The sequence below is a fragment of the Panonychus citri genome, unplaced genomic scaffold (assembly GCF_014898815.1).
Source record: "Panonychus citri isolate SS breed McGregor unplaced genomic scaffold, ASM1489881v1 Contig00138, whole genome shotgun sequence".
NCBI classification, from domain to species: Eukaryota; Metazoa; Arthropoda; class Arachnida; order Trombidiformes; family Tetranychidae; genus Panonychus; species Panonychus citri.
Window position 1 is genome coordinate 3,635,310 of NW_026515543.1, and position 20,431 is coordinate 3,655,740.

At 31.3% G+C, this 20,431-nt stretch overlaps 9 protein-coding genes and 1 non-coding gene across 12 annotated transcripts in view; 4 read left to right on the forward strand and 6 right to left on the reverse strand.

The window, feature by feature from the left end:
- The window catches only part of LOC128393647 (mediator of RNA polymerase II transcription subunit 9-like), a 123,001-nt gene that overhangs the window by 71,034 nt on the left and 31,536 nt on the right, over positions 1-20,431 (reverse strand). The window lies entirely within an intron of this gene.
- On the forward strand, positions 76-1,066 carry LOC128393638 (ER membrane protein complex subunit 7 homolog). The gene is given in 3 exon segments (XM_053353830.1): positions 76-289; positions 292-382; positions 474-1,066. Coding segments are annotated over 3 exon segments (702 nt in total). The 5' UTR covers positions 76-165; the 3' UTR covers positions 961-1,066.
- LOC128393633 (NADH dehydrogenase [ubiquinone] 1 alpha subcomplex assembly factor 3-like) lies at positions 1,065-2,095 on the reverse strand. Its single transcript, XM_053353825.1, has 2 exons — positions 1,632-2,095; positions 1,065-1,557 (listed from the first exon to the last, which is right to left on the reverse strand). Exons 1-2 carry the CDS (start codon positions 1,984-1,986, stop codon positions 1,166-1,168), a joined length of 747 nt encoding a protein of 248 aa, XP_053209800.1. The 5' UTR covers positions 1,987-2,095; the 3' UTR covers positions 1,065-1,165.
- LOC128393639 (eukaryotic translation initiation factor 3 subunit J-like) lies at positions 2,194-3,656 on the forward strand. 3 transcript variants are annotated; one of them, XM_053353832.1, is made up of 3 exons: positions 2,194-2,940; positions 3,040-3,191; positions 3,313-3,656. In XM_053353832.1, exons 1-2 carry the CDS (start codon positions 2,389-2,391, stop codon positions 3,151-3,153), a joined length of 666 nt encoding a protein of 221 aa, XP_053209807.1. In that variant the 5' UTR covers positions 2,194-2,388; the 3' UTR covers positions 3,154-3,191; positions 3,313-3,656. The 3 variants fall into 3 exon arrangements, with proteins under 3 accessions (XP_053209807.1, XP_053209808.1, XP_053209806.1); XM_053353833.1 differs by having other exon boundaries at positions 3,357-3,656; XM_053353831.1 differs by having other exon boundaries at positions 3,040-3,656.
- LOC128393630 (galactose-1-phosphate uridylyltransferase-like) lies at positions 3,654-5,239 on the reverse strand. The gene is made up of 4 exons (XM_053353822.1): positions 5,077-5,239; positions 4,160-4,981; positions 3,944-4,098; positions 3,654-3,875 (listed from the first exon to the last, which is right to left on the reverse strand). The coding sequence occupies exons 1-4, from the start codon at positions 5,099-5,101 to the stop codon at positions 3,822-3,824; spliced, it is 1,056 nt and encodes a 351-aa protein (XP_053209797.1). The 5' UTR covers positions 5,102-5,239; the 3' UTR covers positions 3,654-3,821.
- On the reverse strand, positions 5,391-6,492 carry LOC128393635 (nuclear nucleic acid-binding protein C1D-like). The gene is made up of 2 exons (XM_053353826.1): positions 6,109-6,492; positions 5,391-6,041 (listed from the first exon to the last, which is right to left on the reverse strand). Exons 1-2 carry the CDS (start codon positions 6,293-6,295, stop codon positions 5,491-5,493), a joined length of 738 nt encoding a protein of 245 aa, XP_053209801.1. The 5' UTR covers positions 6,296-6,492; the 3' UTR covers positions 5,391-5,490.
- Trnaf-gaa (transfer RNA phenylalanine (anticodon GAA)) lies at positions 7,080-7,152 on the reverse strand. The gene has a single exon. It is a non-coding gene; the product is annotated as a tRNA-Phe (tRNA).
- Positions 7,548-8,654, forward strand: LOC128393659 (uncharacterized). The gene has a single exon (XM_053353855.1). It carries the CDS (start codon positions 7,548-7,550, stop codon positions 8,652-8,654), a length of 1,107 nt encoding a protein of 368 aa, XP_053209830.1.
- On the reverse strand, positions 8,673-10,540 carry LOC128393631 (probable inactive tRNA-specific adenosine deaminase-like protein 3). Its single transcript, XM_053353823.1, has 4 exons — positions 10,177-10,540; positions 9,823-9,925; positions 9,451-9,766; positions 8,673-9,365 (listed from the first exon to the last, which is right to left on the reverse strand). Exons 2-4 carry the CDS (start codon positions 9,917-9,919, stop codon positions 8,804-8,806), a joined length of 975 nt encoding a protein of 324 aa, XP_053209798.1. The 5' UTR covers positions 9,920-9,925; positions 10,177-10,540; the 3' UTR covers positions 8,673-8,803.
- Positions 10,729-19,486, forward strand: LOC128393624 (uncharacterized). The gene is made up of 8 exons (XM_053353816.1): positions 10,729-11,085; positions 11,159-11,796; positions 15,481-15,667; positions 16,113-16,238; positions 16,773-16,864; positions 17,001-17,100; positions 17,197-18,353; positions 18,891-19,486. The coding sequence occupies exons 2-8, from the start codon at positions 11,281-11,283 to the stop codon at positions 19,092-19,094; spliced, it is 2,382 nt and encodes a 793-aa protein (XP_053209791.1). The 5' UTR covers positions 10,729-11,085; positions 11,159-11,280; the 3' UTR covers positions 19,095-19,486.

The following is a 20,431-nucleotide window of genomic DNA, read 5'->3' on the forward strand; positions in this document are numbered from 1 at the left end:
ACCAAAACAAAATTAATTTTCTTTTCATCAAAAGAATAAATTTTCTTCATTTTCTAAATAGATGGCGACACTTACGATTTACCATATGATCGATCATTTTTTTTGAAGAAATTTAATTTTCTGTTTATGTTTGTTAATTGGTTTATTTTGTGATTAATTTACATCATGTATTATTTTTCTATTGTTTTTTGTATCTACTTAACATCTTCAGTATGTTTAGCTCAAGAAGGACCAATTTATGCCTCAGAATCACTTGTTAAACATTCGAGTATAAATACAATTGAAGGAAGAGTTTTCCAAGTCCTAATTCCTCTATTACACCTTCTTGGTTTATTGCTACTCGAATTATTGTTAATTATGGTCAATTTATTGGTTTTATGAAGTAAGTTAAATGATCGATTAAGAGTAAAACCTAATCACCAATGTGCACCAAATATATTCTATTAATGATTGTCTTTTTATCCTCATTTTAGGAGAGATGGGACATTTGAAATAAATAATGTTCCACCAGGATCTTATCTTGTTGAAGTTACTAATCCCGATTATTTGTATATACCAGTGCGAGTTGACATTAATTCCAAGGGTAAAATCCGAGCCCGAAAAGTGAATTACATTCAAACCTCTGCAGTGCACCAGGTTAATTATCCATTAAAGTTTAAGCCTCAATCATATTTCGCTTATTTCCAACAAAGAGAAACCTGGAGAGTAACAGATTTCCTTTTCAACCCTATGGTTATGATGATGGTATTACCTTTGATTCTGATCATGATTCTACCTAAGATGATGAACGCTGCTGATTCTGAAGCTCAGAGAGAAATACAAAACACTCAAATGCCCGATGTGCCTGAATTATCTGAAATGATGACAAATTGGTTTACCGGAGGAAATGCAGGTCCAAGTAAACAAATTACTGGTAAAGGGGAGAAGACGAGTAGTACCAAGTTGATTAAGAAAAGATGAAAATTGTCACTGGTTGAGTTAATTTTCACCATTAGTGATATTGTCTTGCTTTTTTCCTCTGTATTTGATTATTTATTGTCATGAAGTAAAACCTCTTGATCACAAACATTTTGCAATCAGTTTATTTCAAAACTAGTCTCATTCAATTTGGTTCAACAGAATTTATGATTTTAAATAACTATACATGTAATTGAATTGTAAGAGATTAAAATTCAGGTTCAGTTCGTCTAGCCTTTTTACGGATTTCTCTTACTTTTTCTCTCATTTCTTCAAGGGTTAAGTCGCCCATAGAGTGAGAAAAACGAGCTCGAGTAAGCTCACCATGGATATACTCATTTTCCGCTAATTCGTCATAATAACCCGCTGAGAAATCTGAAACATGACGACCACCAGTTTGCAAGACGGCCTGATCATCAGCTAATGTTTGTACGGTTTTCGTTGGGGGAATAAAAGCTCCAGCTACTCTACGACCTTCGTCTACTAGATAATTATAAGTAGCGACAGCGTCTTTAGTTGGTAAACACTCGGAGTTGATACCCTTGGATTGTAAGAATATCCTAGTTTCCAGAGGAATAGAATTACCAGGATCACCAAAGCCTAGAAAAAAATTAAAAAGCCAAAGTAAAGTAAATTAGTTGCAAAAGAAAAAACAATAGTAAATTTAAACTTACCAAACACAATTAAATCAACTTTAGGAACTAAAAGATAAAAGAGACTAGTTGAAGCTGGAGTTACTCTTGAGGCATCACCGACATTCCAAGAATACAATTGTTTGGGAAACAAAACAATTGGTCCTAAAAGGAAAAGATCGTTGGTTAATCTAAAACCAAGATCACTATAAGACATGACTAATAAACGATCAGCATCTTCTGAGGCCAAAAAGTTGACAATCATTTTACCCTCACTATGAACGTTCATTTGATTTCGTTTATTGTTGATCATAATCCGGTTGATTAAATTTGGTCGAGAAAAGATTCGATTCGAACATTTTACCCCGGAAGTTACTAGACTTCTGAGAATCTCCATTTTTAACGAAAAAACAATTATAATTTAGTAGAAATTGACTAATCAAAATTAGTAAACAATCAACAAGAATGAAAACTCAAATCGATTTCCATTTGTTTCCATTCAATGGTGACCCCTGGCGGAGAATTTGATTCGATATTCGATATTCGATATTGAAGATTCGATAGTCTCGATACTCTTTGGTGGCCACCATTTTTTCATCACTTTTTAACACTAACACATTTTTCTTATTTCGTTTATTTCAATTTGTGTCATCATTTTCTTAAACATTCAAGTTAATTTGATTACCTATTAACCTCTATCTCTGTGTCCATCAACTTGAAAACCCTTCTCATTGATTTAATCCAAGGTAAACTCTTGTCCATATTGTGTGTTGATTTGTTTTCCTCTTACTCGCTCACTATGGATGACGCATTTCCCTCATCTCAATCATTAGCAAACAAATGGAAAGATGAAGATCTAGACGATGATATTAAAGATAATTGGGACGATGAAGATGAGGAAGAAGAAGTAGTAATCGAAGAGAAACCACAACCTGTTAAGAAAAAGCCTTTCAAGGAAAGAATCAAGGAGAAAGATGAAAAACGACGCCAAGCAGAAGCTGAACTCGAGGCCTTAGCCAATAAAGTGAGAACACCTGAAGAAATATTAGCCGATAAATTGGAACAGCAAAGGTTGCAAGAAGAATCTGATCTTATGTTAGCAAAGGATACTTTCGGTGTCGGTGTCCCTTCTGGTTGCCTAAGCGATGTTGAACTAGTTACCAAAGCTAATTTTGAAGATTTTAGGAAACTTTTAGTGGACAAATTGGCAACAGCTGAGAAATCGCCTCTTTATGTTGGTTTTCTAGAAACACTTTTCCGGGAATTGTGTGTTGGAATGGAAGTTGATGACCTCAAAAGATTATCAAGTAGTTTGAGTGCTCTATATAACGAAAAAATCAAAGCTCAAAAGGTAACAATTTAATTTTCTCTTTTACGTTTACCTTTTACTCTAATTGTTCAATACATTTCATACTAAACTGACTCTTTCTCTTTCTCTCTCTTTTTACAGTCTGCCAAACCCAAGAAGAAGACTTTAGTTAAATCATCAATCAAATTAGAAAGAAATAATTTACAACCAGAATATGATGATGATTATATGAATGAGTATGAAGAGTTTTTGTAACCCTGGATAAATTACATTTAAATCTTTTTATTTGCTGTGTGGGTAATTTTTCATTTTGCAAGAAACAAAATGCTTAAGCATATATAATATACATACAATTACATATATAATATTAACTAATTAAGAGATTGTTTGATCAATTTTAACATTTTTCCACAGCTTTCAATTGTTACCGTGTTAACTTTAAATGTTTATATTTTCAGAGAAAATATTAACTTTCAATTTGTTTATTCACCATAAACAAGTCCAAAAGGAATTACATTGTAATCGGTAAAAACAATGGTGATGACGATTTGATTGTCAAGAGGAGTCTTCATTATTATTGGAAAATTATCTCGATAACGTTTAATTATCTCAATATGATTACGATCACAATCACTTCTATTCACCGTATTTCTTATTAACTCTTCATGGTGGAAGCAATTTTAGTTAATCTGATTTTCGTTAAATTGTCCAGAAAAAAAAGCGTAAACAAAAATAAAGAAGAAACAAGTTAATCGTTAGAGTTCAAATTGTTACTTTTATTTGTTAATTCTAATTGTTGCTTCTAATTATTTGGACAAACATATCATCTAATCGGTTACTCGAAAGTTCCATAAAATTTGTAATTCTTTGTTCCTACGGAATTTGTACTACTAAATAATCACCAGAAGAATTTGCGTTAATCATTAATCGGTTGATTTGTAATGTTTTTCGGGAAGATTTCTCAAAGTTGCAGCAGCCTTTATGTAAGAAGAATCAAAGTAAAATCAATGTTAAATTGTTGTTAATTGCGATGAATTTACATTACCTGTTCGGGTGTAATGTCTCTCTGGGGTTGTGCTAACATCTCATATCCAACCATGAATTTCTTAATTGTGGCAGAACGAAGTAGAGGTGGATAATAGACCGCATGAAGAGTCCAATGGTCAACATTTCGATCGGCATATTCACCGGTAGGAGCGCCTTGAGAAAAGAGAGAACAATTAACTGATTGTTGGATGGAGAATCAATTGTTTTCACTTACCATGCCAGCCCATTGAATAAGGAAAAGACATTTTGAATAAATTGTCATAACGAGTGGTTAATCTTTTCATTATATCAGCTAATTGTTCAACTTGATTTTCATTTAAATCATTTAAACGTTTTACTTGTTTCTTGGGAATAATCATCGTCTCGTAAGGCCAAACTGCCCAATAAGGGACTACAACAGCCCAATGGTCATTTTGAGTTACCAATCGTTCACCTGATTTCAACTCTTCGAGGAGATAATCAATCAGTAAGTTTGTACCCGTTTTAGCGTAATAAGTGGCCTGAGATTTGTCTTTTTTCATTGGTTCATTGGGCAGAAATGACGAAGCCCAAATTTGACAATGAGGATGAGGGTTCGAACAGCCCATCATTTCCCCCTTGTTTTCAAATATTTGCACCCAAGTAAATTGTTTACCCAAAGTTGTCAATTCGCTAATCCAAATCTTAATAACTGCGATAATCTCATCGATCGTCATTAAAGGTAACGTTATGTTTGACTTCGGGTGGAAACAGATTACTTTACATTTACCATTCGCTGCGGCTGATTGGAAGAAAGGACTTGTACTTTTCTCAGGAATCGGCACCGATTCGAGTAAAGCTGGAAAATCATTGTCGAAGACAAAAGTGGAATCGTAATCAGGATTACGTTGACCATTCGATCGAACTGAACCTGGACAAAGTGGATTAGTTTCGTCGCGTTCAGGTATCGTCACGTCTTTGTGTTTCTCTACTTGACCACTCCAAGGTCGTTTAGCTCGATGAGGCGATACTAAAATCCACTCTTCGGTTAACGGATTAAAACGAATGTGTTGATGCTCTAATCAAGAAAATGGAATCAAAACAATTTTTCAAATTCTAATTTACATAAAATTCATCAAAGAAGATAAACTATAAAAAAGAATTGAATCTTACCTGTAGCGATGAATTTTTCTTCCATAATGATGAGCTTATATTTCGTAATAATGTGACGATTTAATCATAGAAATTAATTAGAAAAAGATGTTAATAGAATTGAGAACAATGAATGGAACTTGAGCTCGTCAATCAATCTCTTTGATTCGATCAGCTGTGGATCTTTTTTCTTCATACCGATTTATCGATTTTATTTTATCATTTTTTTTGTAATTAAAAAGCACTTAATTAAAGCTCATCGATCAGAGATATCAATTAACTCCTATTGTTGTTTGTGTTCATCGGGATGATTGAAATAGCAACTTGATCACCGGTTGATTTGAACTCCTTTTAATTGGTTCTTTAATAAACACTTTACATTAATATAAATTATGATTTAGTGATTTTCTATTGATGAAAATTTGTGGAAAATGATTATTTCATTTTTCTATTAGATTTTCGCATGAACTTCTTTCGTAACTGTTTTCGGAACATTCGCTTCTTGGACGATCCTTTGCTTGGTCCTTCGTTTTTTCTCTTTCTTGATTCTCCTGAAAATCGGTCCGATTTATTTGTATTATCTGAGTTTATCTTTGTACCAACTATTTCCACTTCTCCGTCATCTTCGTCCTCTTCTTCCTCTATCTTTTCAGTTTCATCTTTAGTTTCATCGCTTTCCTTCAATTCAGTATCTGGCTTCATCTCGATGTCTTTTGTTTCTTCGTCAGGATCACTTCGCAAACGTTTTATTTGTCTTTCACCATTTTCATCATCTTGTTCAATATCATCTGTCGTATCAACTGTTTTTCCAGCTTCTGGATCAAATAAGGCACTTTTAATGAATCTTTTAGCTACTGGAATGTTAAGTTTAGGAGCTTTAGATGAGTCTTGTAATTTTTTCAATCTCAAGTTGGCTTGTTTGATACGATTGATTTCCAGCCTAAGATCATGATTTTTCGGGTCCACTCCTTTACACGTTAAATAAACTGAAGAAAAAACAAATTAAATTGTAGAAAATTAAAAAGTTTCACATTGGACAATCTTTATACTTACGCCAGAATAATGAGTTGATTGTAAAAGTCGTCGTTAAATCAAGAGCAGCCTCTTCCAAAGCGTTTCCTTCAATAGTTTCACGAATAGAATCATATTTAGATAATAAATTTTGACAATCACTTTTAAGAGAAGACATTTTTGTTTTAAAAGTATTCAACCGATTCTTCAAAGCAACAGGAATCTCCATTTTCAAAATAAAAGCCAAAAAGCAAAACTCGAAAAGAAAATGTTTGCTCGAGAAAAAATTGAAAGCCAAAAACTCTGAATTACTCCAAAACTCCAAACGTAATAAATATCAAATTTTAAATGAAACAATCAACAAATCATTAGGAAAAATCCAATCAATTAAATTGATTAAAATTAAATTCACATGTTGAGATTGAGAAAAAAACAAAAAATTGTCAGCTGATTAATTCCGGGGACCGTATTGTCATTGCGAAGAATAAAATCTTTTTAAATCAACTGATTGCAAATTAGAAACAATTAACAAATTAAATTGAAAAAAGAGTAAATGAATTCATAGAGAGAAGGTTAAATTGATATAACACCGATTTAATTTTCAACTTTAAGACTGATCATTTAAAAGTAAAACAGGTAATTAGATTTTCTTTTCGTTGGAAATAATTTCCGATATTGAGATTTGAACTTTAATGGATAAGTGACCTGAAGATCAAGTAAAAATCTAATTTTATTCACATTTCGTAAATGATATTAACATTCTGGTCAATTGCCTCGATTGATGACAATTAGAAACCCCAGTCAATCATGACAGAAAAAATGAAAATTATTCATCAACGATTGGCAAAAAAACTCAATAGAGTTCAAATTAAAGACATTAAAGATTAAAGTGACCAACAATAAGAAATGGAATAAGAAAGAAATACAAATCAGTTGTTAAGCAGAAATAAATTGTTTCTATTAATCAGAATCAGAGGCGAAAGTGAGATGAAATGAACGGAGGCAAAAGGATTCGCCGAAACCCGGGATTGAACCAGGGACCTTTAGATCTTCAGTCTAACGCTCTCCCAACTGAGCTATTTCGGCTTCGATGAAAATATCCTCAGAGATATAATTGATAAATCTAAAGTTAATCTCTAAGAATTTCGATTCAATTTTTCATATGCTGATCTCGATGAAAATTATTGAATAAAATGTTCCGTTGACTTATTGGGTGATCTTAGATTCAGGTATGATTTCTGTATATTCCATGGGATAAATTGACAAACATGTTTTGGATTATGAGGGTTAATTGTTTAATTGATTGTTAATTAAAATCCCTCTCCAATAATGTTAAATGGTTTTAAATAATCCAGGAAAGATTATTGACAATTAAAATTAATTATCACAATTTGTCTTCTCTCCTTTCATTTTACTATTCTTTATAAAATTGAAGTTTTTCTTTTGCTTAATTTGGTAAATCTTCGTCTTTCTTAATGATTATGAGTTCGAGAAGTAGCGCTTCTGAATCAGAGGCAACCCCACGGAGAGATTCTTTCGAAAGTGGATCTTCAAGGAGAGTTGAGACTTCGTTGTCTCCTGCAAGTTCACGATCATCTGTGGTCTCTCGAACTCCATCTCCATGTCCATCTCCAAGGCCGGTTGCTGGAAACTCTTCTTTACTCTCTACCACCGGCGGGACCAGTTCGGGCAACCAAACACCCTCTCAGTTGTTGACTCAACTTCGAGAGTTGGTTGAAAGTGAACTCAAATGTGCTATTTGTCAACAGTTGATCCATCACGCTGTTAATATCAATTGTTCACACACCTTTTGTAGCGGATGTTTTACCCAATGGAGAAATCATAATGGGCAGTGTCCCGTTTGTCGCGAAAATTATTCTAACCGGTCAAGAGTTTTACTGGTCGACAATTTGATAGATCGATATTGTCAATTGTTTAATATTAAAAGAGAGCGACGGTCACCGAATACAAGCCCAGCAATGAGTACAGCAAGTTCAGCGGAAACTAATGAATCTTGGGGATCCGCTGTCATTTGGCCTGATTCACTTACTCGGACTGTTGCGGCTCCTAGTGTTAGGAATACTGGTATGAATACATCACCCATTTCATCTTCTCGTGCTAGTGTTGTTTCAAGTAATTCTGGTTCTCAGGCGATTAGTCGTCAATCAGTTAGTTCGAGAAGTGATAACATGTCAGCATCTCCGGTGAGACATGATATTGTTCAAAGAGCTCGTAGACTTTCAGGTCCTCGTCTACGACAAAATCAAACTCAAACTCTAACTCAATCTCGACCAAGAGGTAGAGGTAGAGGTCAATCAAGAGGCCAAAGGAGAGGTGCAAGAAGAGCTAGAGCTGGACTGAGAGGAAGACGTGGTGTCTCATTAGAATTGCAACAGTTGAACGATCCAAGATTTCGACCACGGCCAAGACCACGAAGACAACAACAACGAGCCCAGAATTTGTCGAGCCAAGAACGATCTTCATCTGATGAAATTTCATCGCCGTTCATTAGTTCAACTGTTAGCAGAGCTCAAAGAGGAAATCAGTCCAGAGATGAACATGACTCCAGCGATGATTCCAGCGATTAACTCATTAGATACAATTGATTACAAATTAACAAGAAATTAAATTTTCATCTTTAAAGATACGAAAAAAACAAGATCATGTTGATTTTTACGATGAGGATATGGTGGTGAGTGGTAATTAGTAAATAGCAAATTAATTTTTTTTCGCGATTTCAACAATCATTTTTTAATTTCACTCTCCAAACATCAAATCTATGATTAATATCTGGATTAGTGTGAAGCTTCATTCGTGATAGAGCTAAATCATTAGGACATCCATCTTTTAATCTAGTTGTTGATTTAATTTGTTCCTCCAAGAAAAATATTCGTTTTATCCTCGAATGTAAAAGTCCCATGGAACACATTATACAAGGTTCTCGAGTTAGATAAACATCATACCCTGTACAAAGATACGCATCAGGATCATGATCGGTCGTCATAATTAAGGATAACGGTCCATCAATTGATTGATTTTCTTGATTGTCCTTCTTATACCAAGATCCACCACCTTGGAGAGATGATATTAAATCAATTAAATTCATTGGACAATGTCTTAGTGGATGTCGATCAATGTGATCACCACAAATGACCAGAACATTAAAATTCGAATCAACGATTGCACCAAAATCTCGATAATTATTTTCCATTGATCTTTTCACAAGATCTCTCATAATTGAATCGATAGTCCATCGATCATTTAAACTGATACAAGTTCCATCAAGTCTCTGAGTAATTCTGACGATAAACAATTCAAGTAATTGAGTTAATTTCTGTTCTCTACAAGTACAAATTCAAAGTTAATCAATTGCTCATTTCTTACTCTTTATTCTCGAAAAAATTGACCGGCCATAGTTTCGATGCTTTTTCAAACTGCCAACGATTAAAAGGTGGCCCATTTGGTACCGAAACGATCTTTAAATCAGTATAATCAATCGAATTTGCTAATTTTCTTTCAATTTGATCAACTGAAGTCTCGCATTCTTTACATATGATTATCTCATTGGTATCCGACTGTTGATTGTTTCTAACTCGCTTCAAGTGAATCAAATCTTTCGGGATTGGAAACAATTTAGCTAAACTGCGAATAGCTGGTGATATTGATTTCTTGTCTTTCAAAATGGCCACAAACACTTTTACTATAATTAGATAAAGATAATTAATTTAATAGAAACTTAAAGAGATTAATGTTTACCCTTGTGAATATCTCGAGTCTCATATTGATCAGCAAGTATAACATTTAAATCAATTGGAACATTTGAATCAACATCTTTAAAAGTTATCGATTCCATGAAAATCTAACCAGGGAAAATGATGGAAAAAAAAAGAAACAATTAAATCAACAATCAGAATTAAATTATCTCGAAATGTTGTTACCCAAACATGTGATTATCTTCAAACATTGAAAGATAAACTCTCATGAGGGTATGAACAAGATACTAATTAGATGAATAAACTTGCTTGCGATTTTTAAACAGACAAAGGATAATAAATAAATTGTTACAATTAAAAATTGTAAATAAAAAGAAATCAATTGTGAGCAAATTACCTTTTAAATTGTAGATTCTCAATAACCAGAAAATTGAAATGAAGGAAAACCATATAAGTAGAAATAGGAAACCAGTAGCTGTTGTAATTGTCTAATTAAGTTGATGAATATTGACAATCTATTTGTTAAACAGTCTAAATTGTTAATTTTGATAAATTCAATATAAGAAATCAATCAATTAATTAATATCAACAGTCCAATTTACAGACAACATTTGACAGCAAAGGGAAAAAGTGATTCCAACACATTGAATGTTAATCGAAACAAATGAAACGATTTAAAGAGAAACACCAATTAGCAAAATTCAAAGAAATCAGGTTTAACTAATTCAGAAAAGAATCAGATAATTAAGTTAATTACAAAATTGAAAAGAACAATAAAAAAATGAAAAGAAAATGAATTTTGAACAAAAAGGTAAACAAAAAAGCTCTTGAGTCACGTGACCACTTTGTTGTTGTTTCTTTCAACAGAATCGTCATCACAGACAAAGAGACTTTGGTATTTTCTGTTTCTCTTTCAATTCCATGGGATCATTTTAATTTCTTATCCTTTTAGTTCAACTAATCCAGTGATCGTAAGTGATTATCCCCCCCCTTTCTGGATACCACGATGAAACAAATCTACTGACTTTGTCAATGAGAAAAGATCAATCATCTTACCCTTTATTCAGCTAACATTTTGTAACCACTTTGATTGTGTAACAGAAACACAGTCAACCTTTGGTTATTTTTTTCTCTCTCTCATTTTACTTTCTCTCTCACCTTTGTTTTTTCTTCAACCACCTCCATCATCTTTGCCATCATTTGCTCGTCATCTCACCATCAATACTTAAGAGAAAAATTGTTACCAAATTAGTGAACAATTAATCCAATGTGTGTGTTGTCTTTTCTATTGTGATAATAAAACCTGGTGAGTCTTTTCCTCTAAATTAAATCTCCTTTGGTTTAAATCTTTTTTTCTCTCTCTCATTTTCTATCTAAAGGTCATCACCTCAACACACGGTTTTATCTGATCATCTGAATTCATCACTGGACTAATTGTGTTTACAATTTACTAGTTTCATCATTGTCATTGATAATTTTCGCATCTTTGTTCACCCTCACCATGTTTTCTTCATCAGAAATTGAGGAGCAGCCACATTCACCTTCATCAATCTCCCAACATGATTCTCCTAAGAATGATGATGAAGATGAGGTTGACCCTCAAGTTGAATTTTGTGCATTAAGCAGTCGATCCCTTCAACGCCCAAGTGACCATTATATTCCACCTCCAAGACGTTCTCACATCGCCAGTAGGCTTCTTCGCGATCCTTGGACAACCGCTCTAACCCAATTCTCTAAAGTTACCAATTATGTTCTCAGTCCATACGAAGATGGTGAAGGAATTATTCGTAATACTTTGCGAGATCCTTTAGGCTATGCAAGGCATCGAGAAGAAAACGCTCATTACGGAAATCGACAAGAATATAATCAGGAGCCCATTTCACATCCTCCACCGGCTCTTCCACAAATTGATTGTTCGATCCCACAACAACGATTACCACCATTGACAGAAGATGAATACCAAGAGAAGTACATACATTCATCACGACGACATCTTCTTGACCGCATTTGTAAAGGGGTAAATATTATCTTCTAATTGATCCTCCTCCTTAAACCTTAATCCACTTCAAGTCCACACCTTATTCAATGCTCTTCCTGATCTCAACCATCGTAAGTTAATCTTGAACAAATTCACTTTCATTTTGATTGACTTGAAAAGATGAGTTTTCCTCCTTTACTATGAGCCTGATTGTCGGTTGAAAATTTCTTGACCGCGGTCAACTAATTGTCTCTTCATCATCATCGTCATTATGTCCTCTTTCATCAACTCATTTTAACAATTAAAATGTTATAAGATCAACATCATTCCTTATGAATGTTTTGTATCTTTTCACTCTTGTTTTCTGTTTTAATTGTTACCGTTGTTTTAAAGGTTAATTTGTTTAGTAAATTGTGAGTATCTAAGAGCCATTTAATCAGCACAAACTTTCATCACAATTCAAAGTTAATTTACGTTTGATTGTCATTACCATGATTAACTTACAAAAGACAACGTGTTTCTATCAGTTAAACTAATCAATTCTATTGTATTGTTACAATCAAGAAAAAAAAAGAACTAAATTAACATAAAATCTATTGTCTCTTCCTTGATTGTCTTAGTTAAACTTTAACAATAATTAATTGTGTTAGTTGATTAAACGAAGATGATTATGGCCTTTTGAGGGAAAGATCAAGTAATAATCTAATTAAAATCTAATCCAGTCTCATCCTCGATCTTTAAATTTTTTTTTCTCAACTCATTTAATTGTCTCTTCAATCAGCTGAATTGAAAATGAATCATCAGAAAGGTGATTAATTGTTGATGATCATATGATTTACAATTAATATTCTCACCATCATCGTCATGTTTATTCAGTTTTTCATTAATCATGATGATTAAAACTCTATTGTAAACAATTGATACATATGATATTTCATGTTACCGGTGGAAACCTCCACCTCCTCCATGGTCCCACCATGCGCCTTGTTGCCAATTAATCAATCAAATTGTTTCATTTTCAGTTAATTGTGATCAAACTTAAACTTCTAAGAATTTAATTCGCGTTGAACTCAGTTAATTTTTGAATATCCAATTGTTATTATGATTGTAACAATTCCCTCTCCGATCTATTTAACCAATTCTTACCAATTGAACACAATTAACCAGCAATTTAATGTTGACCATTTCAACAATTTGATTTTTAATCTCTTTCGGAAGCTGATTTAATTTCAAATTACCAACGGATGTAACTAAATCATAATTATCATAATCATGATGATCATAATTAAAATTTACTGTTGCTCATTTCCGCGCAATTAACTTTAATTATTCAATTCTAAAATGTTATTAATTATTCATAATCATCTGATCACAATTTAAACTTTGATATTTTTTTCTCACTATTTAAATTGGTGAGAAAATAATTCGCTAATCATCAATGTCATTATCAGAATTGATTTAATCAGATTAATTTGCATCAATTGTTGATTATGATTGATTAAAAAGCTCAAATGTTGGAATACAATTAACTAATTGGATAGATGATGAATTAAAATCATTTGAAAGTTCATCAACCATTTGAAATGATGCTAACAGATTAATTTGATTGTAACTTAATTAAATTAATTTACTTAATTGATAATATAAATAGTAATTAACTTTTATTATTAAATTTAGCCTTTACAATTAATAAAACCATTGATTAATTAATCAGTTAGAATATCTAATTAAATTGTAGGTTTGGACAAGATGAAAATTAATTTAAATTTTTTTCTTTAATCATTAAATCAATATAATCATCATCTTAATCGTAACTAATTGTGTTCATCTGATTAAGATTTAATTATAATCACATTGTTATTAGTTGAAAATTAATCATGAAATAAATACAATTTTGTTTTAATGATGATACAGTTTTGATTATATATTTAAATTAATTGTAATTTAGTTAATCAACATTTTATATTTAGAGTTATGATCAACAGAATGGTAATTAAATTAACTCAAACAATTTGATTCCTCACGAAACAACAAGCCAACTATTTAATTTTCATCATTTCTTTTTAATTACTGATCAATTATTTCAATCAAACTCCTTATCCATTGATTATATCATCAAAATGAAAGTTAATTATAACAATTAGACAATCTGATATTGTTAACCACAGTGTCTATATAATTGATACAATTTGGTTGATTTTAATTTAGTATCAAGATCAACTTTAAATTGTAATTATCAAAATTAGCATTTAAGATGATAACAATTTAAGATTCTGTTTGTTCTAGTCAAATACAATCAAATTTGATTATTTATAATTAACTTTATTGTAGGTGTATTAGATTACTTGTTTACCATCAACATTAATTTCACAATTAACTTAATTTTTTTCTAATTTGATGAGATAATGATGTTTACATTTTGTAGATGAGTTTTAATTGTGCTGATCCTAAATTAAATCAGCTAACACAATCAAGAGGGTAATTATTGTTGCCCAATTAACATATCAAACTTTTCTTTATACAATCGATTGACAATAAATTGCTAGATAATTATGATTATATAATTAGACTAATCGAATATTTTAACAACAAAATCAAGTAATTACGATTTATATTTTTGATCGATTAATTGTAACTTTCAATTTTTAATTGTGACTCTCATGATGTTGATATGATTTTTAACTTGATTGTTAGTTGAACTTTTTAATTCTCATTTCTGATGATCAAGATGATTTCTTTTTAATCATAATTAAGATTATCATTAAATTTTCGCTCTACTTAAATTTTGATTTCTATCAACTTAATTTAACCCAAAAGTTATTTATTATTAACAGTTAATCTGGTTCACTTTCGGTTAAAATTTTCACCCACAATTGATGATAATCAACTAATGATAATTAACAATCTGATGATTGTTATAACGATAATACCTTGTTTGATATTGTATTACAATTAATTTCTGATGATAATCACACTTTTTTGATTACAATTTAATATCTCTCATGATCTTGCTTCTGATAAACATAATCATAATTGTTGTAAAAAACAATCAACAGCAAAAAAATGATTGTTTTATACTTGATAAGTGTTAATTGTTGTGATAATTTTCACCATTAAATTAAGTAGACACGATTTTTAATCAACAATCAATCCAGTAAAAATTTTGTTGAGATTAACTGATTAATTTTAACAAAACGTTGATTGTTTCACTTGTTGATACTTTTTTTTTAATTAACTATCAATTTTTTTCATTGTTTGTATCTTGTTATGTGTTTTTTATTACTTGAGTTGATGTTATTGCTGAAAAATGATTATTATGATTAATTTGATTTAGAAGAATTAAAAAAATTTTGATCGTCCAATTCACTGTTAATCTGATTTAGTTGATTGTTATCTTGTTATTATGATTAAGACAATTAAGAGCATATCAAAACTGATTAGATTTGCTTTCACCATAGTTAACACATTATTAACCAAACCCTATCAAAATTAAAATGCTTTTCACTGAATTAATTGTAGTTAAATTGTTTGGTGATAATAATCATCATAATAATAATCATCATGATAACAATTAGAGATCAAATCAAATCAAATCAATTGATTAAGACTCCTTCCTCTTTAACAACACCAGTTGATAAAACCAAAACTAAACAACAATCAACAATGAACTTGATTTAATGTTTAATTGTCTTGATTTTTTTTTCTTAATTGTTAACAATTTAGGGCATTGCAAGTCACTCATTACGGCGTAAACTATGGCCAATTGTTTTGGGAATTACTGAAAAAAATGATAATCTTGATTGGTCACAATTAAAATCACTTTACAATTACTATTCTAACCAATGGAAAACAATTTTACCAGATCAAGAATCAAGATTTACTGCCTACCGAGAGCGTAAATCATTAATTGGTAACTATTATTATTATTACAACAATTTACTGATTGTATTTAATACAAAGAGATTATCATTTAAAAACATTGGCCTACAACATAAATCATAATCTAAAAACTTTTACAATCAACAATCAACAATTAGTCTCAATTTTTATCACTTTACCTCATCGTGATTAGACCTAGTTGAGTTTTAATTGTTGATATTAATAACCAACACCTAACCCCTACCAAGACTATTTCAATAGGTTATTATTATGATTGTTATCTAATTGTTAATCAACTGAATTGATTGTTGATTAAAAAAATCACCATTGGACATCAAGTTGTTACAACAACCTGACGATTGTTATTCCAATTTTTTTTTACTTTAATTCAGTTGATTGTTTTTATCCTACACTCGACTTAAACTATTTATTGTTTAATTGTTGAATTCTAATCTTGATTAATTAATTAATTACAGACAGAGATGTTGTTCGTTGTGATCGAACTCATTTTTTCTATGCCGATTCAACTGGTAACCTCGAGAGACTCCGACATCTCTTGATGACTTATATTATGTACGATTTTGATACTGGTTATGTTCAAGGTAAGTTAACAATTAACTAATTGTCCATCTAAATGGGAAACGATGTTAATAACAGTATGACCAATGAAAGATCAGCAGGTTAATTGTTTGGTTGATTATTAATTTTTTTCACTATTGTAATATTGATTGTGATTTAGATGATTAATCAAAATTTCAATAACGAAAATTAAAATGTTGTTCAATTGTTTACAATTTAAAGTTCTCAACCGGTAAAATCAGAAAATAATTTTTTCTTCAACAACAATTTAATATTTTTACTTATTTTCTGTTATCAAGAATCATATCGACAACTATCAACAATAACTGTCCTCAAAATGAGTTTCCATTAATTACAATTAACTTTACTAATAATCAATGATTAACGTTGAAAAAATGTCATCTCTTTTTGTACTCAATGTATTACAATTGCTGACACAGTTTTTAATGTTTAATTGGTTATATTTATTTGATATCAAATTGTATCATTTTTTTCCCTCAATTGTTGTCAAATTGTAACAATTTATTAATCAAACAATTTTGTCAAACAAATGACAGGTATGACTGATTTAGCAGCTCCTTTACTTTATGTCTGGGACGGTGATATACCCAAAGCCTTTTGGTGTTTCGTTCAAATGATGAATCTTTTTGTAAGTTGACAATCATAATTACAACAATTAATCTTTATAAGAAGAACAAATTAAAAATCAATATATATTAACACCTTAAAATGATTACAATTAATATCTAATTGGTTTACTTTCTTTTTTTTCCCTCATTATTTAGAAACGTAACTTTGAATTGTCACAAAAAACAATGAGCAATCAACTGAAAGCACTGCTCAAATTAATTCGGATAACTGATCCAGTTTTTGCACAATATCTACGTAATTATTGTTTAATTAATTGTTGATGAGAATTGTACATAAATTAGTTTGATTGTCGTCTAATTTTTCTGTTTTTATTTGATTCCCGATTCTTAGGTACCAATGATTCTGAAAATTGTTACTTTGCCTTTCGTTGGATAATTTGTCTTTTCAAACGAGAGTTCATGAAACGTAAAACCGATGATTATGACGATGTTTTAATTGTTTGGGAAACAATTTGGTCAGTCCATTCGTTAGCTTGTTACGAGGAGTCAAAAGAGGAACCATTTGTTGACCAGTGTCTTTCACCAATTTTAGCCCAAATCCAAAAGTCTCAGAAATGGATTTCAGCTTGGGATGATTCTGATTATCTTTTCAAAACCTCATCAACTGAATCATCAACAACATCATTAACTGCCGACGGTGTTACAACTGTACCATTCCCGATGAAAGGTTCAACTGATTCAGCCAATGGCGAGGTTGGTGGTACAACGACAGTTAAAAATAACTCGGAACCATTTGATTTATATTTAAACCGATCCAAGGAAGCATCTATTACAATTAAATCACCTGATAAAAGTGGTGACACTGATGGTGATGCTGATGAAGTGGATCGACCAGGGCAATGGCGACAATTAAAATCACCACCACCCTCAGCACAAGAACCTCCAATAGGAGATTTGATAACAACCGCTACATCAACTATACCAACAACAACAGCAACAATAACGACAACCATGTTGACCTCACCAACACCAATCAATAAAACCAAATCAATATTGATTCATCCTCCTCCCAAACCAAGGCCAGTCCTGTCCAGTTCACCTCGACCACCGGGTGCAAATATTTACTCCTATGCTCTCTCACCACCAGTTCGAGAAATGTATTTACATTCAACGGGCAACGATAATTCAGAGTTTCTACTTTGCTCACCGAGTTCAGCGGGTTCGAAAGGTTCAAAAGGTTCATCTATTGAGGAAATCAAGAGACTCACCCCGGTGGGTAACCATCCGGGTGGAGCTGTTCCTGTAGCCTCGACCAATCAGCAGGGTAAATCAGAAGTGCATGAGACAATCAGTAAACAATCAGATACATCAGATGATCTCAAATTATATGAATTTGACCAATTAGCTGTTGAAAGTGCCAATAACAGTAATCGAACTGCGAAACTTGAAAATTTTGAACTTTTCTGTCTCTGTATTTCATTGGCAATCATAAGGCGAGAACGAGATATTATCCTGATAAAAAAATACGAAGCATCAGAAATTCTTAAGGTAAGTTAATTAAATTGATTAAAAAATTGTATCACAACAATCAAGATAATCATCAAAATGAGAAGACAAGTATTTAAAGTTCACAGAACTTGAGAATCTTCAAATGATGTGAACAAAATCAGAACAGAAAAACAATTTCAATTCTGTTTTCAGGATAAAGAAAATTTTTCATTCTTTTCCCCTGATCACTTTCTTCAGACTTGTTTTCTCACCTTATCATCTTCATCACACTTACACCAAATGAACCTTGACACTTACCTCTCAAATTATCATATCAACTAATTGTTTCACTTTATTTCCTGTCTCTCTCTCTCTCTCTCTCTCTCTCTCTCTCTCTCTACATTTTTATCTCTTAATATCATGTTAATCTCATCCTGACTTGAAATGAAAACATCGGTGGTTGATGATCATTACTAATATCGTGTTTGTTTTCATTGCTTCAATTGACAATTATGCTGAAATTTCACCGATTGTTGATTTTTCACCTTAAACCTCGTTAATTGTTGATCAACTTTTAACAACACGAATCATGATTAGCACTTCAATACACTCACACTAAATGAATACCTTGACAGCATTTTACTTCATTCGATGACAATTTGGCATTGGTTGAAACACGACGGAGGTGAAAAGTCACTTTACTCTGATGATGAAAAACCAGGTAACACAAGTAACGATGATTTTGATTTACTCAATGATGCTGATGAAGTTGATTGTCATTTCGCTGCATTATCTGTATAATCATCATCATCATCATCATGCTCATGATTATCACCTACAACTGGTTCACCAATTTGGTTTATTGGAATCAATCAAAAAGATATCAAATCATCATTAACATCTTAATAATTTGACAACAAATAAATTTTATGCTCTCACCAATCATCATCAACATTATGATCATGATAATTATTGAAAAAAAAACTATAACAATTAACTCTTCATTCATTAATCTACATATTGTTTTCCTTTTTTGCAATTCATTTGCTTCAAATCAATAACAATTTGATTCATCAACAATTAAGATCTAAAATTATAATCAGACTTTTGTATTTATCTAAACAATTAGTAAATCATGATTGATAATAATGATTATCTTATTACAATAAAATGAATTAAATATTTTTCTTCAATTTTTCAGCCTTAATTGTTTTCATTTCTGATCAAAAAATTAACAATAAGTTAATGGATTTTTTTTTTCAAATAAATTTAATACAAACGTTGATTGTGATTAGTATTCATAACCACGGTAGTTTCAATTAGCATGATAATTAACAACCACAATTAAAGTTGAACTTTATTGTTTACCAAATTCATGGATTACCAAAGTTTCTCGTTGACAATTTAAGCAATTGATTCAATTGTGAGAAGGCACAATTAAACTTCAATTCAGGTTCATCTTGATTATAATTACTTGATTAATAATAATCAAGTAAAAGGGTTTTAATTGGGAGTCTCAATATTCACAGCCTATTTAATATAATCACTGACCTGGGCTACATTTTTTTTTCATCGCAGTCATGGTCATTGTCAACACAATCAACTGACCTTTACCAAATTAATTCTTGAAAATTGTTGATCACAATAATCAGGATAATGATTAAGATGAAATATTTGGTTCCCAGGTAATTGTAGCGAGAAAAGAGAAACAAAATGTTTGACCAAATTAATCTGCATCAATCACAATAAAAGTTAATTCTGTTGGGCCTGATAATCAAGCACCGATGTTGTTTTCTTTACACCTTCACCATTTTCATCTGATAATCATGATTATCTTTATCCATCATCATCATCGTAATAATCATATCTAATGACGACCCCTTTATCCAATTCTCAGTAACCAGTTTTCCTTCAGTTAATCATAAACAATCATGGTAATAAAGCTCCAATTGAATCAGTTGAATATCTGAATGGTTCATGAAAACAAAAAGTTCAAATGAGAAACATGCAAATTCAAAATCAATACAAGTAGTTACCTGGAAAAGATATTCATTAGTTTATAATGACAATAATTTGTTGTTAATCTATTAGATTAATTGTTGCTTCATTATCCTTTTACCATATTAAATGAGTCAATT

What these genes read in the sequence shown, in the direction of transcription:
- LOC128393659 (XM_053353855.1), top strand. Translation starts at nt 7,548, where the DNA reads ATGAGTTCGAGAAGTAGCGCTTCTGAATCAGAGGCAACCCCACGGAGA.
- LOC128393624 (XM_053353816.1), top strand. Translation starts at nt 11,281, where the DNA reads ATGTTTTCTTCATCAGAAATTGAGGAGCAGCCACATTCACCTTCATCA. An exon ending in TGATACTGGTTATGTTCAAG is followed by an intron (nt 16,239 to 16,772) that starts GTAAGTTAACAA and finishes AACAAATGACAG; the next exon opens with GTATGACTGATTTAGCAGCT. An exon ending in AGTTTTTGCACAATATCTAC is followed by an intron (nt 17,101 to 17,196) that starts GTAATTATTGTT and finishes CCCGATTCTTAG; the next exon opens with GTACCAATGATTCTGAAAAT.
- LOC128393630 (XM_053353822.1), bottom strand. Translation starts at nt 5,101, where the DNA reads ATGGAAGAAAAATTCATCGCTACAG. An exon ending in AGAAAAATTCATCGCTACAG is followed by an intron (nt 4,982 to 5,076) that starts GTAAGATTCAAT and finishes TTTCTTGATTAG; the next exon opens with AGCATCAACACATTCGTTTT. An exon ending in TTATTCAATGGGCTGGCATG is followed by an intron (nt 4,099 to 4,159) that starts GTAAGTGAAAAC and finishes TCTTTTCTCAAG; the next exon opens with GCGCTCCTACCGGTGAATAT.
- LOC128393639 (XM_053353831.1), top strand. Translation starts at nt 2,389, where the DNA reads ATGGATGACGCATTTCCCTCATCTCAATCATTAGCAAACAAATGGAAA. An exon ending in AAAAAATCAAAGCTCAAAAG is followed by an intron (nt 2,941 to 3,039) that starts GTAACAATTTAA and finishes CTCTTTTTACAG; the next exon opens with TCTGCCAAACCCAAGAAGAA.
- LOC128393633 (XM_053353825.1), bottom strand. Translation starts at nt 1,986, where the DNA reads ATGGAGATTCTCAGAAGTCTAGTAACTTCCGGGGTAAAATGTTCGAAT. An exon ending in AGTTGATTTAATTGTGTTTG is followed by an intron (nt 1,558 to 1,631) that starts GTAAGTTTAAAT and finishes ATTTTTTTCTAG; the next exon opens with GCTTTGGTGATCCTGGTAAT.
- LOC128393631 (XM_053353823.1), bottom strand. Translation starts at nt 9,919, where the DNA reads ATGGAATCGATAACTTTTAAAGATGTTGATTCAAATGTTCCAATTGAT. An exon ending in GACTCGAGATATTCACAAGG is followed by an intron (nt 9,767 to 9,822) that starts GTAAACATTAAT and finishes ATCTAATTATAG; the next exon opens with TAAAAGTGTTTGTGGCCATT. An exon ending in AATTTTTTCGAGAATAAAGA is followed by an intron (nt 9,366 to 9,450) that starts GTAAGAAATGAG and finishes GTTTATCGTCAG; the next exon opens with AATTACTCAGAGACTTGATG.
- LOC128393635 (XM_053353826.1), bottom strand. Translation starts at nt 6,295, where the DNA reads ATGGAGATTCCTGTTGCTTTGAAGAATCGGTTGAATACTTTTAAAACA. An exon ending in AATCAACTCATTATTCTGGC is followed by an intron (nt 6,042 to 6,108) that starts GTAAGTATAAAG and finishes TTTTTTCTTCAG; the next exon opens with TTTATTTAACGTGTAAAGGA.